The sequence below is a fragment of the Pseudonaja textilis genome, chromosome 4 (assembly GCF_049901715.1).
Source record: "Pseudonaja textilis isolate UNSWEBS1 chromosome 4, rPseTex1.2, whole genome shotgun sequence".
Lineage (NCBI taxonomy): Eukaryota > Metazoa > Chordata > Lepidosauria > Squamata > Elapidae > Pseudonaja > Pseudonaja textilis.
In genome coordinates, this window is record NC_141993.1 from 24,141,049 (window position 1) to 24,160,881 (window position 19,833).

Here is a 19,833-nt window from a genome sequence, read left to right on the forward strand (position 1 = left end):
AAAGTCTTAGAAAAGCAGTCTGTAAAATGAGAAGAATAAAAAACTAACAGTGAGGAAATGAAATAGGAGATAAATTGGCAATAAAGAGTAGAACTAAGACAAAGCAGGAAAATCTCAACAAGGTTTATTTGAATGCCTTTGAGTATTCTTCAACATTTAAAGAGATTGTGTCATTCTGCTCAAAAAATAAATAACAAAGGTAAAAGGAATTAGTGGGGAGTGGCTGATCTGTCTCCATTCCCATGTGAAGTTGGCAACTCCCAGGAGTGAAAACGCATTGTCTCCTTGTTCTATTACTATTCTATATATTCAAAACAAAATAGACACATACCTTCTGGCAGACCAAAAGTCAATTTACAAGAGATCTTTATTGCTAAATCTGTTTTGGATTACAACACATATAAATAGCACAATGTAATACCAATGAAATCAATAATATGACCTATACTGTCTCAATGATTTTCAAATTCATAACCACTGTGCAGATTTCAACTAGCTGGGGAATTCTGGGAATTGAAGTCCACACATCTTAAAGTTGGCAGGTTTGAAAAACACTGACTTATACTCTTGCAAACTTTGCACTTTAGCAAGAAAACAATCATGAAAATAAAAATAATATTTGGATGCTTACAAAATTAACCACTATCATTTTGAATTCATCACCCATGATACCCATGGTTTTCTTTTGCATAAGCTTATTGGCTGCTTGATGTCACTTGAAATTGTAAAAGGAATTACATTTATCACAATGAATTGGCCCCATGGGTTGAAGCTTTTCTGACAATGTCTGATGCAGCGATCTAGGAATCCTTCTTTAATATATGTTCTATGTTGAGGAACTTTAATCTTCTTGCCATGTCCAATGGAGTCTCTCCATCCTGAAATAAAGAGATAAAATCAACAAAAGTGAAAATAGCAAATGAAGAAAGCATCAATATATATATAATCTAACTTGGCCAATCCAAAGGTGCTTTCTCAAGAAGCAACCAGATTTTCTTGTTTTTCTTTGGAGAAGCTTCTCTTCTCATCCAAGAAGCTTCCTCAGTTCTGACTAGATTCCATTCCCCACCATCCAGCCAGAGCTGAAGAAGCTTCTTAGATGAAAAGCAAACATCCTCAAAGAAAAAAAAGAAAGTCCAGTTGCCAAAGCACCTTTTGGACAACCATGACTGAAAATCTCCATAAATAGTTAACTTGACCAACTTTAGATATTTGCAAGAGTACTATTGCCAAGAAGACAGTTATTTCATTGTATCTTATGCAGAATAGTTTCATTTTTGATAGAATCCAATAATGACTCTTTAAGCAAATGTTACAAGTTCTGGGAGGAAGTAATAATCTTTCTTTTTTTTTTCGTTCTCTTTCTTTGGCCACCTTTCTAACCACAAGGTAATTCTGGGTGGCTCATAATCATGAATGATAAATATAAATATAACAAAACATAAATAAGTTAAAACAAGCCAAATACTACAATCCAATTAAAGATGGGGAGGACAGGGGCAGGTTGAGGGGGAAGGAAGTGGGACCTGATGTTAATCGAATGACCACCTCCATTGTGGTTACATAATTGTGTTAATCTACGATTAGAACTTTCCCCTATTTGCTTCAAAGTTTTGATGAATCTTTTCAGTGCAAACTTTAGAAGCTTGTGGAAAGCTTTATTTGAGAAATGTTGGGAAATGTCCAGGTAGTCTGAAACCAGTAACTAATGGTAATACAGGTAAGATTATCACTTGAAGCCAATCTCTTCAATGTTAGGTCAAACTAAAAGAATTTTGATCAAAAGGTAAGTGATGCTTCCTACCTATATGACAAAAAGTGACTTGCGCCTTATCAGTGAGAAATAAAACTCCTTGTATAGTGATTGACTTTCACACAGAGGAAACATTTGAATAGTATTTTATGATATTATTTTATTATGGTGGGGGCATACAGGTACATGTCTAAAACATCACTTACTTCTGCTAAGCTACTGCTAAACAATATTATTTTCAAATCATGGCCATAAAATGCTTCTTCTGCTACCACAAGACATGTACTAGCTACGGGTCACCAGGTTGATCCAAATACCGCATTCAGAGTTTATTGCATTATAGGAACTCTCGTTTTCTGTGGTTCACTGAAGCGGTTACCATCAATTGAGTGAAGCCTCTCTCGAAGAAACAACCGCATGTTAATCTGCACCTTCTGTGGGCATAAGGTTTCATCACTAATCGGTGTTCACACATGTTATACATGTAATTGAATGCTTTCACTGGACTTTATGTTCCATGTTAATTTTTAACTGTGTTATTGTAAGTTTGGTATGGATGAATCAATATGAAGTGCTTGCATCTACCGCTGTTCATTTTTTAACTGCCTTATTAAAATTGTTAAAGGGGTCTAACTGCTTTAAATATTATTCTTCCTATGGGAAACTTAAAATTATCTATGACCAGCATAGGTAGCTAAGATTGCTAATTTTAATCTTCATAGCAAATGATTCTGAATGTTCTCATCAAAAAGCTACAAGGGGAGTGCTGGTTTGCTTACACATGATCTATAGTAAGTAGATTAATTTTTAAAATATTTATGAATGTTGCATAACTAGTTTTAATTCCTTTTTATCATTTCTTTGCCCCTTTTTGCTATTTTTTCTTGCTACTTTTCTTGCTTGTTGGCATTTTCCATGTGGTTTTGAACATCAGCCATTTCTGGCCAACATAACCTGGATCAAAATCTCCAAATGTAATTGCTTGTAATACATTAATTCATAATACAAATATTCACATTTTCCTCAATTAGCAAACTAGAAGAGGAAAATGTTGGAAAATGGTAGAAAAGAAGGTTTAAAGGTTCTCCTGTTCAGTTGTGACTGACTCAAGGTGTCAATGCTCATCTCCAATTCTCAGCTAGGGATCCTGCATTGTCTGAGAGATGCTTCTGCCATCATGTGGCCCGTGTGGAAGTACAGAACACAGAAACCTTTCCCATCAAAGTGGTACCTATTTATCTACTTGCATTTGCATGGTTAAGAACTGCTAAGTTGGCAGGAGCTGAGGTGATGATAATGAAAGCTCACCCCATCACACAGCATTTGGGTCTTCTACCCTGGCTGTCAACTTTCCAGCTAAGAAGCCCAGCATCTTAACCACTGGGTCACTGTACTGCCCCTGGTAGAAAAGAGCCCCACTTTTTTTCTTTTCTAAAATAGCAACAGTAATAGTGCTTAGACTTATATACCACTTTACACTGCTTTACAGCCCTCTCTAAGTGGTTTACAGAGTCAGCATACTGCTCCTAACAAACTGAGTCCTCATTTTACCCACCTTGGAAGGATGGAAGGATGAGTCAACCTTGAGCCTGGTGAGATTCAATCTGCAAATTGTAGGCAACTGGCAGTCAGTAGAAGCAGCCTGCAGTACTGCACTCTAACCACTGCATCACCATGGTTCATAAATAGATTCCTCTTTCTTAGTAGAGGAATAGTCCAAATCACAGAGGATGAGATAGAGATCAAAATCATAATAAGACTAGTTTACCATACCTTGTCCTTTATGGAAAGGTCAGCACCTGCTTCAACTAATAATGGAATGATGGATTGATTCTTCATTTCACAAGCATAGTGGAGGGCAGTCTGTCCTGACTAGAGGGGGAAAAACATAATACATATTGTTCAGGAATAAGTTGTACCTTTACCCTAAAATACTTCTCAGTAAGTATAAAATTAAAAAAGGAATTATTTCTTGCAAGCTCTTGAATTATCATATATTTATACTTTTGCTCTATTGTTTCATTCATTTATACATTGGCCATTGATGTATGACTCTGCTGCAAAACGGCTCCATAAATAAAATAAGTTAACTTAAAAAAATAAAAAATAAATTAAATTAAAAATATCAAAACAAAATCATCATAATTCATAAACTCAGTCTCCATTGGGTTGCAATAGTAAAAATGAAATTTAGCAACTTCTTCAAATGTTGCATTAAATTGCAACCAAGGATGAATTTACATAGCCTATTAATTGTTTTTGAATTAGTTCAAGAATTAGGATTTTTTTCTGTAAGTATTCACCTGCATTCTTTAATTGCATTAAAATGATTTGAAAAACCATATTATTCCATCATAATCCTGAAGCTGAGTACAATATTGTACCAGGACAGATTCAAAAGTCTAGTCCTATATTATTCCCTACATACAAACTGAAATAAAAATAAGGTTTTACCCCTACTATGCAATATTGTGTGGTTTTAATTAGAGAGTTGGAGCAGGTGAAACCACAAAGTTCTAACAGAAGTAAACCATAATTGTTCAGGAGACACAATTCTTTTATAAAGGTCTTCGTGGACTCTTCTGTTTGAAGTCTCCGTGGACTCTTCTGTTCGTTTTGCTTTGGGGTTTTAATGAAGAAGAAGCTATTTCACTTTTTTTTTTTTAAGAACTGTACCTGCAACCTAACTACATGGCTAGGTAGTAGACCTCTGCGTTATTTGGAAGACGTCCTCATTCTGTATAATCGCTCTTGAGAAAACATGTTAAATTATCCTATTGCATGTAAAACTGTTAAAATATAAATCTAATAGCACTTTCACACAACTACAAGCCTCACACTTCAAACCCTCTGTGGTAATTTTGTCATGCGGCACAAGCATCCTGATTGATGTACTTCTCCAACACTGAACCACTCAGTTGATAAGTGGAAAGACACAACCGGCAGCCAGCCAACTGCATCTAATTAGATCCTATTTTCCCTGGTTGCTTTGCTTTTTTGTGTGTGAAGAAAAACAACCCCCCCCCCCGCCGCCCCCAAAACAGCTGAACAATGGGCCTAGGAAATGGCAAAGTTGGAGACAGTCTGAAAGGGTGGTAAGGTGTAATATTTTAATCTACTTGACCCTGATTGACCTCATCTAAGCTGGCTGACTTTGGTTCCAAACAAAAAGAAGGAAGCAATTCCTTCCGTTTTTTTTCTCCATATAGGGCATGTGAGGTATCACAACGTGTTTTTATTTTTTGCCTTTGTGGAGCCAGGGGGGGCCTGGTCTACACGTGATGCATCCACCACCACCCAGGCCTCCAGTTTGACAGGCCTGATATAGGGGAAATCATAAGTGGGGAAAATGATTCTGCCTCATCCTTAGGAAAATGAAAAGATTTTTATGGGTCACATCCAGCTACCACCCAAACTGTCATCTAGATTACATGAATAGATGCACTTACGTCATCTTGAGCATTGACATATGCACCAGCTCTAAGTAGCATCTTGATGAGGTGTTCATTCTGCTTACTTTTAGAAACCTGTTTAGTAGATTTTAGGGGAGAGAAAGGAAAAAAAAGGGGGAACATTATTGGAACACAGCAAGGCGTTTTGGGCTCTAGGGGGACCATCATTCTCTTTCCTGATTCAAAGAGGTAACTCTGATTCATCTCGATGAAGCACTTTGTATTGTTTCAATGTGAAAATTAGTTCTTGCACAATCCAGAGCCAACCACAGAACCACAGAAAAGGGAGTTCCTATGAAGAAATGTTTGTGGGATCACAGGGTGAATAATGGAATCGCTCACCCTGACTATGAATTGGGAAATTGCAATTAGGGGCATAGGATTAGATGCATCCTGTGATCCTGCAAACATTAGGAAAAGATCTGAACAGACTTAGCATAATCCATAGTTTCTTAGGGCAGAACTTGGCAGCTAATCAGATTTCCTAATTATTTTTTGAGAACGTTTAATATGGGGAAGTTTAAGAGAACATAGATGTTCTCAGCCAATAAATGTATAAGAGAAGGTCTTTATTAGCTGACTCTCTCCTTCTCTTGTACATTTTTCAGGATGCATCTAATCCTATGCCCCTAATTGCAATTTCCCAATTCATAGTCAGGGTGAGCGATTCCATTATTCACCCTGTGATCCCACAAACATTTCTTCATAGGAACTCCCTTTTCTGTGGTTCTGTGGTTGGCTCTGTATTGTGCAAGAACTAATTTTCACATTGAAACGATACGAAGTGCTTCATCGAGATGAATCAGAGTTACCTCTTTGAATCAGGAAAGAGAATGATGGTCCCCTTAGAATCCAAAACGCCTTGCTGAGTTGAATCTAAACTTAAAACATGTAACCGCGACAACCATAATTAGATGGTAGAAAGAACAGAGCATATTTTTTGTTTGTTTTTTCTTTTTTGTGTGTGTTTTTCCCAGATTATGTTCTATTGTACTTTACTAATTTATTTGATTCTTTTTGTTAGTTTTTATTGTTTTTTATTTTTATTTTTTTAAATATGGTTTTACATTGTGTAAGCCTCCTCGAGTTGCCATGGGCAAATAGGCAGCAATATAAATTAAATAAATAAATAGATAGATAGATAAATCGATAAATAGACAGATAAATAAATAGATAGATAAACAAACAAACAAACAAATAAATAAATAAATAAATATGGATATAACTGTAGGCATCATTTGATACTTGTTTGACCTGAAACTTACCATTAGAAGATACCCTAGTAGCATAACGGGCATTAAAAGTATGATGAGCAAATAATCAAGGAAACCAAATCGTTTTTTGACAGCGTAGTGCAAACAGGTTCTTCCTTTCTAGAGAGAAAGGAAAAAGTTTTAAGGCAATTTCTCATTCCACTTACCCTAAATTATTTGCAATTTGTTTGATGTCAGTTTGGGAAGGTTTTTGGTGCTTTCCCACAGCGGAAATTACCCTGGGGATATTCTCGGTTTCAGGAAAGTTACCCTCAGTTAAAAGGAAATAAAGAAGCACCTGGTTGAGACAATAATAACAAGGAGTAAGGAAAGACTAGAAGCTACCTGAATTGTTATCAGCTTGCAGTGGGAATGGGACAACTTGCCACATCCAATTTGTTACAGCCAACTCACCATGGCCAACTTGTTGTGGGACAATTCGCCATGGCCAACTTGCTGCAGCTAACTCATCATGGCCAACTCATCATGGCCAACTCATTGTGGGTCAACTTGCCACAGCCAACTCACTGCAGCCAACTCATTATGGCCAACTCACTGCAGGACAACTCACCATGGCCAACTCACCATGGGCCAACTAGCTGCAGGACAATTGAACAATTCTATTTAATTATTTAAAATAAATAAAAATTAATTTAATTTTTGCAATTTACATTTTGGAGTATCCTTTCCCTGCCACGCCTACTAAGCCACACCATGCCCACCAAGCCATGTCCACAGAACCAATAGTAAAAAAAAATTGAATCCCACCACTGAGTAATACATTGACAGATAACATCCAAGTTTTATTTCTCTACTATGTTCTACATAGGGCTGCCCTTACATGTTTTTGGAATTTCAGCTGGTACACAGTGTTGCAGCAGATGTGTCTCCATAGAAACCATGTTGCAGCCATTTTGATTTCTTTATCTATAAAGCCTCAAACGATTTGAATCAAGGACTGCTGAAAAAAATGCCTTCTCCTTGCTGATTAGCACCAGCCACTCAGATCCTACAAAGCTTAGCTCCAACAAGTCAGCAGAGCCAAGATTTCCCCATGGTTACTCCATAACCATGGAATTTACTTCTCAACATACAAATATTACCTCAACTTTTATGGGGGCTTTATAAATGCATCTCTTTTACATTTTTAATCATTTTCTATCTTTGTGATCTATCTTAATGTAACAACTCTTTAAATAATTCTTAAAAGCAAAAGCCCCCTGCCAATTCTTGGAATTTTACTAAAACATTTTGATTCCATAACCAAAGGGAGTTCTGAAGGCTACAAATTTATTTATAAACCTATCTTACCATTGGGTAACTCTGGGTGGGTTACAATCAAAGTATATATATTTAATGTGTACATTATATGTGATCATATTAAGAGCAACTGCATTCTTTTCGCTGTAAAGCTATTCAACACCACAGACAATACTGCTACCCTTAAAAAAGACAACTATGTATCAGAAGGGTCAAACAAATGGCAACTTCAAATCTCAACAAATAAATGCTCTGTCTCACATATTGGCAAAAAAAATCAGAAAATAAAATACAAGCGTAATAGTCAAGATCTTGTTGATGACACAAACTTTGTCAAGGACCTTGGAGTACTCATCTCAAATGATCTAAGTGTTAGAGCCCACTGTAACTACATAGCCAAAAAAGCATTAAGAGTTGTAAACCTAATCCCGTGTAATTCTCTGGTAATATCACACTACTAACTAGAGCATACAAAACATTTGCTAGACCAATACTGGAACCCGCATTACATATCTGATATTAATACAATTGAGAAAGTCCAGAAATATTTTACGAGAAGAGTCCTCCACTCCTCTACTTGTAGCAGAATACCTTATGCCACCAGACTTGAAAATTTAGACCTATACTACCTAGAACTACGCTGCCTTCGGTTCAGTCTAAGTATGGTACATCAAATTATATATTGCAATGTCCTACCTGTCAATGAATACTTCAGCTTCAACCATAACAACACAAGAGCAAACAATAGATACAAACTAAAGATAAACTGCACCAAACTTGATTGCAGGAAATACGACTTCAGCAACAGAGTAGTCAATGTCTGGAATACTCTACCTGACTCTGTGGTTTCTTCCCCAAACCCCAAAAACTTTAACCTTAGATTGTCTACTGTTGACCTAACCCCTTTCCTAAGAGGTCTGTAGGGGGTGTGCATAAGTGCACCAACGTGCCTATCGTCCCTGTCCTATTGTTCCTTTTTTCTTGTTTGTATCCATTTCATGTGTTTATTACCATGTTTATACTTATACCTGTTGTCTAATAATTGCTTGACTACACACACACACACACACACATTAAATTATAAGTAAATTAAAATCAAACATTAAAATATAAGGACGTGTGGGAAGAGCAGGAGTAAATTGAGGGGGAGGTGGGATCTATTGTTATTCAAACACTATGCTGTTCTCCATTGGAGTCTCAAGCCACCTGGCAGAGTGCTGTCCTTAGGTCCTTACAATAGGGGGGGGGGTCAGGGCCAACATCACATCAGGGACAGGGCAAGATATTCTAGAGGGCAGGAGAAGACCCTCCTCCTGGACCCATCAGCTGAACCTATCAGGCTGATGGGACCCACAGAATGCTTCCTCTGCCAGCAGGAGTGAGATGGGCCAATTCCAGTGAGATTAGATGGTTCCTCAAGTAACCTGGCCCAATGCCATGGAGACATTTGAAGACATTCACCACCATCTTGAATTGCACCTGGAAGCAGACTGGCAACAAATGCAGCCCATGGAGGAGTGGTATTACGGGGCCATTCTTGAGGTCCCAAAAATTGCCTCCGCTGCCACTCTGCACACTTTTCGCTGGTAAAGGGTTGCAGGAAGCCATCACAGCCAAAAATGGAGCTCAGGAACCTTTTTTCACTGGCAGAGCACTCCGGCTGGCACAGGCACCCGATATGAGTGATGTTGAGCTGGCCACACCCACCCTGGCCATGCCTCTCCTGAGGTCAAACACAACCCTGATGTGGAATGAAATGAAATCGAGTTTGACACCCCAGCAATAGTCCAACGAATAAGGTGCTATGGATTCTATCTGGAGCACAAAGTCATTAATATCCAAAAGACAGGTAATGTAAGAAATGAAATAAATAAAACAAAAATAAATAGTTTCAGGTGCCGCTTCCAGTCAAGACATCAAAATAACCTGCATGGAAGTGCAACATTTACTAGCACTGGTTATGATATTTTATCCCCAAATTCACACATACATGCACCTTCCACAAAACATCCAAGACTTCACAACTTTGTTCTAAGAAGGACAAAATCTGGTTAGTGAATGTTGTGGTACTTGGAGAGAGAGAAGAGAAAGAACTGGGGAAAATCACAAAATACAAAGACTTGCAAATAGAAATAAAATGACTGTAGCAAAAAAAGCAAAAATAGTCCAAATAGTCACCTGAGGCACAATTCTAAAACATCTGGAGCACCTCTGCTTGAGCAACATCTTGAACACTGCTGACATTGACAAAATCACCATCAGTCAATACCAAAAGTCAGCTATAATTGGAACAGTTCATAATCCTGCGATAATATATTTCACATCATCAAACAATATCACCCTATCCTAGATCTCTAGGAAGAACCCAATATAAAAATGCCACATCCAGTCTAAACACCTACTAACTGTGCAACCATCATCACCACCATCAACAACAACAATAATAATACAGTTTCCCTAAAAATACGGCCTACCCTGAAAGTAAGTCCTAGCTTGATTTTTACATGTGCGCCCAATATAAGCCCTACCCCCAAAATAAGCCCTGATTAAGATCCCACCCACTCCAGGGTGCACAGGTAAAAATTAAGCTAGGGTGGGGATGGGGGGATGGAGCTGCCCTACTACTTACCTTTGGACAGTTGTAGCCAGGCCTCGCACACCCTGACACCTGCCTTGCTGGCCCATTTCTTCTGCAGCCAGCAAGGCTGGAAAAGCTTTCCTGAAGGCCTTTGTAGCTAGATCCAGAGCTCTGTTATCTGCTGCAGAGGCCTTCAGGAAAGCCTTGCTGGCTGCAGAAGAAGTTCATGAAGGCCCCTGACAGTGAAAAGGAGGCCGGGGGGCGATGCACACAAGTGAGATTAGTCAGTGAATGACATCGCCCCAAAATAAGACCTGGTGCCTTTTTTGGCAGCAAAAATATATAAGACAGGGTCTTATTTGGGGGGAATAATAATAATAATACTGTGTTTCTCACAAAATAAGACCGATTCTTTTTTTTTCATGGCCCCGAAAAAATGGCTAGGCCGTCTTTTCGAGGGTGGCTTAATTGCCCCCCTTGCATCCTCGAGCAGGCGGGCAGCGACAGCTTGGCTGTTGACCTCGGTGTTGGTGGGGCACTCCATATCTGCCACCATTGCTTTCCCTTCTCCCCGTGCTGCTGCAGCATTTAGAGCAACGCCACAGCGTTTGGTGCAGCCACACGCAGCCAGCCAGGGCTCCTCCCTGCAACCAGAGGCCAGCAGAGACACTCGGCTTCAGGCGCTCCTATCGCCACCTTCCCTTTGCCTTCGAAGGCAAAGCCAATTCTTTTAAAAACAATGCCCTACTAACAGTACGACAAAGCCTCCCTTGCCCGAGAGGGTAGCCCAACCCCATGTGGGGAGATGAATCTCCCAGGGCTGCAGCGCAAGATCGGCCCACCCCGGGAGAAGTGCCCAGCTGCCATCCCTGCCTGGTGCTGGTCACAGTGTGAAGAGCTTCGCCTTGGGTGCCCAGTGCTGCTGACAGGCAGGCCCTCCTGCCCAGAGGCAGAGCTCTAGCCGAGGCAGTGAGCGCCTCCCCGCTGGGCCCTCCGCTCATCCTGCCAGGGCCGCGCCAGAGCCGTGCAAGCTGGGCAGAGCCAGGAAAGCGAGCCGCAGGTGTGCACCCACCTGCCAAGTGAAAGAGCTGGGGCGACCTGAGCTTGGCTTCCTTCCCAAGTCCCTCCAGCCTGAACCCAAAGGGGCACCAGGAGAGGCCGCCTGAAGCAGTGATAGCACCCACCCATCCGTGGACAGGGAGGCAAGGCGACGGCCTGTACCTCTGCCTGATGCCCATGCCACTGCAGTGTTTGGAGCTGCCGGCGCATTTGGAGATGCATGGGGACGGGCTGGGCGAGGGGTGGAAAGGACAGGTGGCTTCGGGCTCTCTCCGCTGCAGAGAGAATTGGCTTTGCCTTCGAAAGTGAAGGGAAGGCGGCAACAGGAGCACCTGAAGCCGAGTGTCTCCACCGGGCTCCAGTTGCAGTGAGGAGCCCTGGCTGGCCGCACGTGGCTGCGCCAAACGCATTGCTCCACAGCAGCACGGGGAGAAGGGAAAGCAACAGTGGCGGAAGGTCTCCTGATACAAAGTGCCCTACCAACACCAAAATCAACGCAGGCAGCACCATATCCGGGTATGCAACAAAAGTACTTCCTAACGGCAAGCCCCCCCGCCATTCCCCCCCATTTTGTATGTTTAATATAGGCCTTAATTTGGGGGGAGGGGCTTAATTTGATTTTATGCCTATAAAACATGCTGGGACTTCCTATTGGGGGAGGCCGTATTGTTGGAGAAACATGGTAGGAGTAGTAGTAGTAGTAGTAGTAGAATATAAGAAAAAAAAAGAAAAGAAATGACTTTCTCCTTCCTCACAACATATAAAGAATTTTAGCAGCCTTCTCTTAAAATACAGCAAATGATATCTTCTTCTCATATCTTATCTATGAACAAAGATATAGGTTACAAAAACATTAGTTACATCTCCTCATTTCGCTTCTATGTCTGGATTTCCTGCCTCACCCTTCAGAACTCAGAAAGTAAACCTACATGCCCCCAAAGCTTTTAAAGCAGTGTTTTTCAAACCTGCCAATTATAAGAGGTGTGAACTTCAACTTCCAGAATTCCTCAGCTAGCACATCTTTCCTCTGTTCTCTTTCTTCATGAGTCCTGGTTTTAGCAACCTAAGAAGAGGTCCTATTGCCGTCGCTGCTCTCACCTTATTTTTTATGTTCACATCAGCATTCATTTTCAGAAGGTAACTGACGATTCTATTGTGCCCTTTTTTGCATGCACAGATTAACGGCGTGTCTCCACCAAAGTAGTCCTGGATATTCAGATTATTTCTATCTTCTTCCAAGAGGAGCTGAAGTTCATTGAAATCATTATTATAAGCTGCCTGGCAAATGGGCTGAGGGGAAGAAAGAGAGAAGTAGGTAGTTTGAACAGATTTTAAGACAAAATGATAAGTGGATTGTGGGTTGTTACTTCATCACATTCATCCACCTTTTTGGATTATAGCGCACACATTTTTTTCAACATACAGGTAGTTCCCGACTTCCAACCGTTTGTTTAGTGACTGCTCAAAGAGCAGTGGGATCCTACCTGTTCCATTACCGGTTTGGTGATCACATGTGCGCACCTAATGTGCGTGCACCTAATGCGTTCGCAGCTTTCCACACACCAGCTGAGGCCAGCAGCACCAAACAGCTGAGAGGATAAAGAAAAGCACCCGGGTGCGTGGGTGGGCCGATCCTGAGCTTTTCTCTCTTCCTCCTCTCAAGAGGATCTTTTCTCTTCCTCTCAGCTGATCATCAGAGGCATTTTTTTACTACCAGTTCAGCTGAACCGGGCCAAACAGGTAGCATATCACTACAAGCTCAAAGTTAGGGCCATTTTTCACACTACAGTTGCTGCATTCCTGCAACCACTTGATCAGAATTCAAATTCTTGGCAACTGGCATGTATGTACAATGGTTGCAGTGCCCAGGTCACGTGATCCCTTTTTCTGATAAGCAAAGTCAAATGGGGAAACCAAATTCACTTAACAACTCTTTTATTAACAACTGTAGTGGTTCATTTAACAACAGTGGCAAAAAAAAAATCCTAAATGTCTTGCAGAAAGTCAAAATAGGGAACTTGCTGTCTAATCCTGCATCAGTACACAGGGGTGTAATGCAAGGCATCATCTTAGGTCCCACGTTTTTCTTGCTCTATATCAGGGGTCCCCAAACCTGGCAACTTTACGACTTGTGGACTTCAACTCCCAGAATTCTTCAGCCAGCTAAGCTGGAGTCCACAAGTCTTAATTCTTAAGTTTGGATAACTTAGAACTGCGTCAGTTGTGGTCAGACTTAGGTATTGCATACAAAATTATATGTAGTAATGTTTTACCTGTAAATGACTTTTTTTGTTTCAATTGCAATAATACACGTGCTGACAACTGTTTCAAACTCAGCGTAAATCTTCTAAACTTGACTGTAAAAATATGATTTCTGGAATAGAGCTGTCAAAGTCTGCAATGATCTACCCGATTCAGTTGTTTCAGCAACAAATTTTCACAGTTTCAGTCACAAATTGACTTCTGCAGACCTTACATCATACTTAAGTGGTTAGTAGAGGGGGCGTGCATAGGTGCACTACCATGTCTATTGTTCCTGTCATTGTATTTTTATTCTTTTTATTTTATTCTAATAAATAAATAAATGGGACAAAGCTCCCTTAACAACTGTCTTGTTTAACAACAGAAATTTTGGGCTCAACCATGGTCGTAAGTTGTGGATTACCTGTAATTCTAATGCGGGCTAGGTAAATTTACTTTCACCAACAGATGACTATTTTAAGTTGAAAGAAGCCTGAGATCTCTTCCATGAAGAACAAATTGGTGTCTCTGGTTCTATACATTAATACCCATGGGTCTTATTGTGCATATATAACTTGATCTTCAGAAAGTTTTTTACTTTCAAAGCCCTGATACCAACGTTTCCCTCTAAAATGCCTCTTTCTTTGGGCTGAGAGAAAGTGATTGGCCACCCAGCTGACTTTGCACCTAAGGCAGGACTAGAAATCACAATGTCCCAATTTTTAGCCTCATGCCTTAACAATTACCACCAAACTGACTTTTCACCAAGTAGGATCATCCTAGTTTTGGAGGTAGATAAAGAAACCAAGGAGACGAGAAAAGGGATTGCAGCTTTCCCCAAATTCTTTGTGAAACCAAGAAAATAATTTTTTAAAAAAAACCTGCCAACATCCCTGATTTTTATTTCCAAAGAATGGCTCTGGGGTCCATATCATCGTTTTGTTTTATTTTAAAATCAAATAAAATCAGGTGGAGCACAGCACTTGATGAGCACTCTTAGAAACATCACAGGAGGATTAAGGCATCACACTGGATACAAATGTGCAATGAATCAATTCATATGGATGTTAAAATAAAGTAAAATGGTTTTTAAAAGTTAGGGATAACTTGAATAAGTGTTGCATTAAGACTGCAGTTCCAGATTAAATCCACAAAGTGGTGCTAATAGATCACAATTATATTAATCTAAAACTCCTGGTGTGACAGCTTCAAAGACTGCTGAGTTAGGAATCACCATTGTTTTTCCCTGAATCTTTTTCCCCAGCTGTATGCAGAATACAATGAGATCTCCATGCTTTAGCATCCATTCTCCGAATAAGAATTCTTGAGTCGTTTGGGGAATAATTGCTGTTGCAAACTGTAAACTTGATCATAATATGAAGTCCATCACAGTTAACTAATGCAAATGGCAGCACCTAAGATGAGTTTGAAAAAAAAAGATACCTAAGCAGGGTTAGAGGTGGTTAGTATTTGGAGGAGAGACCATCAAGAAATAATCAAGAATGTACCCTTGATTGGGAGGGGATAGATACATCCTGGAAAAAGCAATGGCAAATGGTTCTTTGAAAGTACGCAGCAAGTTTGGCATGGCTTCCCACGAGGCATAAGCTGACCAATGCATGACATAAAAGATATTGTAGTCTCCAATTCATACACATAGACTGGGTTGCTTCAAAAACCTCTAAGTCTAATCGGCTGTGTAATACAAAGAGCGCTGACTTCTATTGTTAAAGAATGCAAATTGGCATCCCTCTAAGGAATGTAAACTGTCTAACAAAAGGCTAATAAAAAAGGCTGTAGGTGAGGTGAGAACTGTTGTTATTTTATCATAACCAATCAAAAGGTAAAAGTCCATACCTCCTTCCCCTCTCAAGCCTATAATACTTAGGTTTCAAAAATTACATAATTTCAGTCCAAAATGGACTATCCATCTGCGTGAAAAAAAGAAAAGAGGAAACTACATAAAAGGCAAATATAGAGACTGGAATTCATTGATTCTATGAGTTATTTCAACCCAATTTAATTGTCGTAATAACTTTCAGTGCAGCCATTGTGTGGGCAATTATAGAATCCCACCAAGTGTTAAGAACCTGTGCCTCAGTTTTCCCATTTTCCTTCTCCATCCTCTTAGGGTAGGGTTACCCCATTTTGAACTGTACAGATAGACCTTGACTTACAACAGTTCATTTAGTGATGGTTCAAAGTTATAACAGCACTGAAAACAGTGACTTATGACCATTTTTTACACTTGCAACCATTGCAAGGATCCTCATGGTCACATGATCAAATTTAGACTCTTGGTAACTGATTCATATTTATGACGGTTGCAGTGTCCTGTGGGGTCATGTGATCATCTTTTGCAAACTTTGGACAAGCAAAGTCAATGGGGAAGCCAGATTCCCTTAACAACCGTGTTACTAACTTAACACCTGCCATGATTTACTTAACAATTGTGCTAAAAAAGGCCATAAAATGCGGTAAGTTTAACTTAACGTCTCGCTTAGCAACAGACATTTTGGGCTCAATTGTAGTTTTAAGTCGAGGGCCACCTGAAAATCTAAAGGGAGCTAACTTTTCTGAAGGATCAGCTGTAAATATTCTAAATGAATTGATGACACTGCTTCGAGGCAGCATTTTTCGATAGTGTGTTCTTACAGAAAGAAAAATAAAATAACATTTATCCTGGCTATTTTTTATATACCATGATATAAAGATATATTGGTGGCACAGGCATCGGGAGAATGGGAGAGAAGGGCAAAGCCCCGAAGGAATAGAATGGAATGGAATGGAATGGAATGGAATAGAATAGAATAGAATAGAATAGAATAGAATAGAATAGAATAGAATAGAATAGTTGGAAGGGACCTTGGAGGTCTTCTAGTCCAACCTCCTGCTCAAGAAGGAAAACCCTATAACATTTCAGACAAAAGGTTGTTCAATCTCTTCTTTAAAACTTCCACTGTTGGGATATCCTAAAGATGCAAAATAAACTCCATTCTTTATGTATTAATGTGCCTTGTCATGACGCTAATATGAAATGGTGGCGCTTGCATTATGATGACACAAGCCATGTGTGGGTCCCTCTAATTTAGAGGGCATGTATATCATCCTGATTTTCTCTTTTGCCTGGGAATGTGTGATATAAAGGAGTTTCAGAAGAATGTTTTGTGCTTCGGTATCACCGCACGTCTTCATTTTGCATTTCAAGACAGTGGATGAGCAAAAGCCACAATAACCCAGGTGAAGAATTCAGAAATCCAAATTATTTCAGAAATGGAATGCAGTTCAACTGGATGTGCTTATACTACAAACCCCTTTGTTTATAGATAGGTGGGTTTCGAATCCAAATTGCATTTTCTCTATTTACTTTTAACAAAGAGTTATCTTCTCCCCTAGATACAGAGTTTTGATAAGACGTTTTTACATGTAATATTCATTTTTCTTGAACAATGACAGAGAGTTGTATCCATTAGCCTCGTGAGGTAATCCAGGTAAGAAGCACAGCCAGGAATTTTAACTTAAACTTTAATGTAAAATTGCATTAGCAGAATCTTGCTAATCTGAAAGTACCTCTTCCATCCTTCATTTTTACTTTCCTAAATACTACAGATGGTTCCTTCTGATATTATTTTACTATCCCTCCTCTTTTAGACTAAAATTTAATTTATCAGGCTGGGGGTCTCCCTCTTATCTCCCAAGATCATTGCCACACACTGTACCATTACAAAATCCCAAACTACACATACTGGTTTACTCTTCTGTAAGCAAGTTTGATGTAATCAGAAAAGGCTCTGCGGAAGTGAGAGTTGGATTTTGAAGAGGAAGGATACTTTTGAACTGTATTATTGCAGAAGACTCCTGGGAATATCAGGGATAGCCAAATATAGCTATAGCAAGTATATCATGGATAATCAGAGTCCTCACCTAAAGCACAAATAACCAGGCACAAATTATACAAATATATATTAATATACAACATATTGTGCAAAGACGTAGCTCCGGACAAGTCTATAATTCTGGGAAAGGTAGAAAGAAAGTAGAGGACAACAAGGAGATAAGGAAAGACTCAGTGAAAGCAATAATGTTTGCACCATTGAAAGACTTGAAGGATCAGGAAGAAAATAGATCATTGTGGTTGATAAGAGTGAACACATACTTGATGGCACATAATCAAGTTTGGGATTAAATGTAGACACAGGAATTTAGAAGAGGTTTTGGCAATATACTTATAATCACTGAGGAAAGTTTCTGTTTTAGATACTGCTCATACTTTCTAATGTAAACTGAACCTTTTAGTTAGGGTGATGAAGCAAGATATTTCATTATGGTGTTTACACATTTTTCTTTGCTAACTCAAATTCACCATGCCCTTCCTGGTAGAGTGCTTTGAACATGTTCTGTCCTTATTGGACTGTTTTTAGGGACTGGCATATGTTTTAAATATCTAGCTCTATTTTAATTCCCTTTCTTATACTTAAAAAAGACTAGATTTGTTGCTAGAACGTTCACCAATTTATACAGATACTGAAGAGGTAAATCTGTTTTTTTTTTCTTAGTGGTAACAAGCAAGCACTTGATAGAACATTCATTGCTGTATCTCCAACCACCAACTTTAACCAACAGCTCCAAACTTGATCAAGGGATCAAGAGGTCACACCTTTTCTGATTTCCATAAGCCACACAACCCTGTTTCAAATATTTCCCTTATCACTTCAATTCAATTCAATTCATATTTTTATGGAAAACTGTTGATTATTTCATTAGCAACTGATTCCCCATAAAGATGCAATTTCTCAGACTTGATAGAATTGCTTGAATTTCATAAAAGCAAAACCAACCCCTTTGAATACATATCAAACTGGATGTGGTGCATAATAGCTACTGTTGAAGCCCATTTAAATAGTGGTAAGTGGCTACAGGGTACTTACCTGTGAATATAGTATCCCCATGTTTTTCCTTTTGCTGCCACTTGAAATCCTTTCATTAAATATCTTTAAAATGTGATCCACAAAGCCTTTTTTTAGCTGAATATGGTGAAGAGCAAACTATCCCAAAGACTGTACATTTTCTTTAAGTTCCCTATGTTCTTCCCACGCTTGCTTTCTTAATCAGACACAGAATGAGAGGCTCCACCCAGTAAAGTAGAAGTGTGTGTTCACTTCCTGCAAGCTCTCACAACTCTGTACAAGTTACAACAGACAAGGTATTGGCACACTTTGTCAGTGAAGCAGTAAAAAAGTGGTTGACTTAAGGAGGTTTGCAAACAACCGCAATGATAAAACTAACAACCATACAGTTTAACTATATTGCTAAGGAGAGTGGAATGAAACTTCAGACAAAAGCATGCAGGTAGGGAACTTTAAAAAGCTTTCACTTCCTATATAATAATGCCATAATCATTCTCTATATGAGTCCCATGTTTAATCTGCCTAGTTTTATGGAGAGATGAAATGAAGTTTGTACATGTTAACAGCAGGTCAAAGGGCAGGTCAAAGGGCAGTTGGAACAGTAGTTCAATATGGAAGAGAAAGGAGAGGGCGGGGAGAGAGAGCAAAATACATTATTCAAATGTTCCATCTTTAAGGTATCCCAATGAGATATCTTAAAGGTAAGTCCACCTAAAGCATTATTTTTACCAAGTTACCTTGGTCAAAATAGTTGGGATTACACCTATTCCACCCACCTATGCCATCTATATTCAACTATATTTTTAGATAGGTTTTAGACTAGGTTTTTAATTATTATTTTAATCATTTTAATTTTTAAATATTCTGTAGTGTGATTGTGATGTGGTGTTTGGGACACTGTGCTGGAGTAGCTTTCAAATTTGTAGAATGCAATGGCAATAAAGGTATTCTATTCTATTCTATACTATTCTCTAGTTGTCTGCATTTCAGTGTGGGAGAAACATTTAAAAAAAAAACTTGTTTAGTGCACCTAATCAACTTTGGCTGATCTCAAAAGGCCTAGCTGGGAATTTGAAAAAAAAAAAAAACCATACAGGAGAAAAGAAATATCTATATTGTTGTTGTTGTTTTAGGAAAAGAAAAAGAAATAATAATCAGGAGTTGACCCTAACTCAAAATCTTACTTCCTGATGCTAATTAACTGCACATCGGAGCTTTTGGGACCAATTGGAGAATGTATTTAAGCAATGTCTGGGGAACAAGCATAGACTCCCCACTCCAGATATGTCAAACTTGATTTCATTGAGGGTGTATCAGGGTTGTGTTTGAC

The 19,833-nt window shown here is 39.2% G+C and overlaps 1 protein-coding gene across 2 annotated transcripts; it reads right to left on the minus strand.

Annotated features, from left to right (window-relative positions):
- Nucleotides 1-349: 349 nt before the first annotated feature.
- On the minus strand, nucleotides 350-19,080 carry ANKRD22 (ankyrin repeat domain 22). 2 transcript variants are annotated; one of them, XM_087932377.1, is made up of 7 exons: nucleotides 18,525-19,080; nucleotides 12,454-12,645; nucleotides 6,471-6,578; nucleotides 5,203-5,280; nucleotides 3,527-3,625; nucleotides 3,309-3,357; nucleotides 350-878 (listed from the first exon to the last, which is right to left on the minus strand). In XM_087932377.1, the coding sequence occupies exons 1-6, from the start codon at nucleotides 18,543-18,545 to the stop codon at nucleotides 3,331-3,333; spliced, it is 525 nt and encodes a 174-aa protein (XP_087788503.1). In that variant the 5' UTR covers nucleotides 18,546-19,080; the 3' UTR covers nucleotides 350-878; nucleotides 3,309-3,330. The 2 variants fall into 2 exon arrangements, with proteins under 2 accessions (XP_087788503.1, XP_026566310.1); XM_026710525.2 differs by lacking the exon at nucleotides 3,309-3,357 and having other exon boundaries at nucleotides 18,525-19,026.
- Nucleotides 19,081-19,833: the final 753 nt, after the last annotated feature.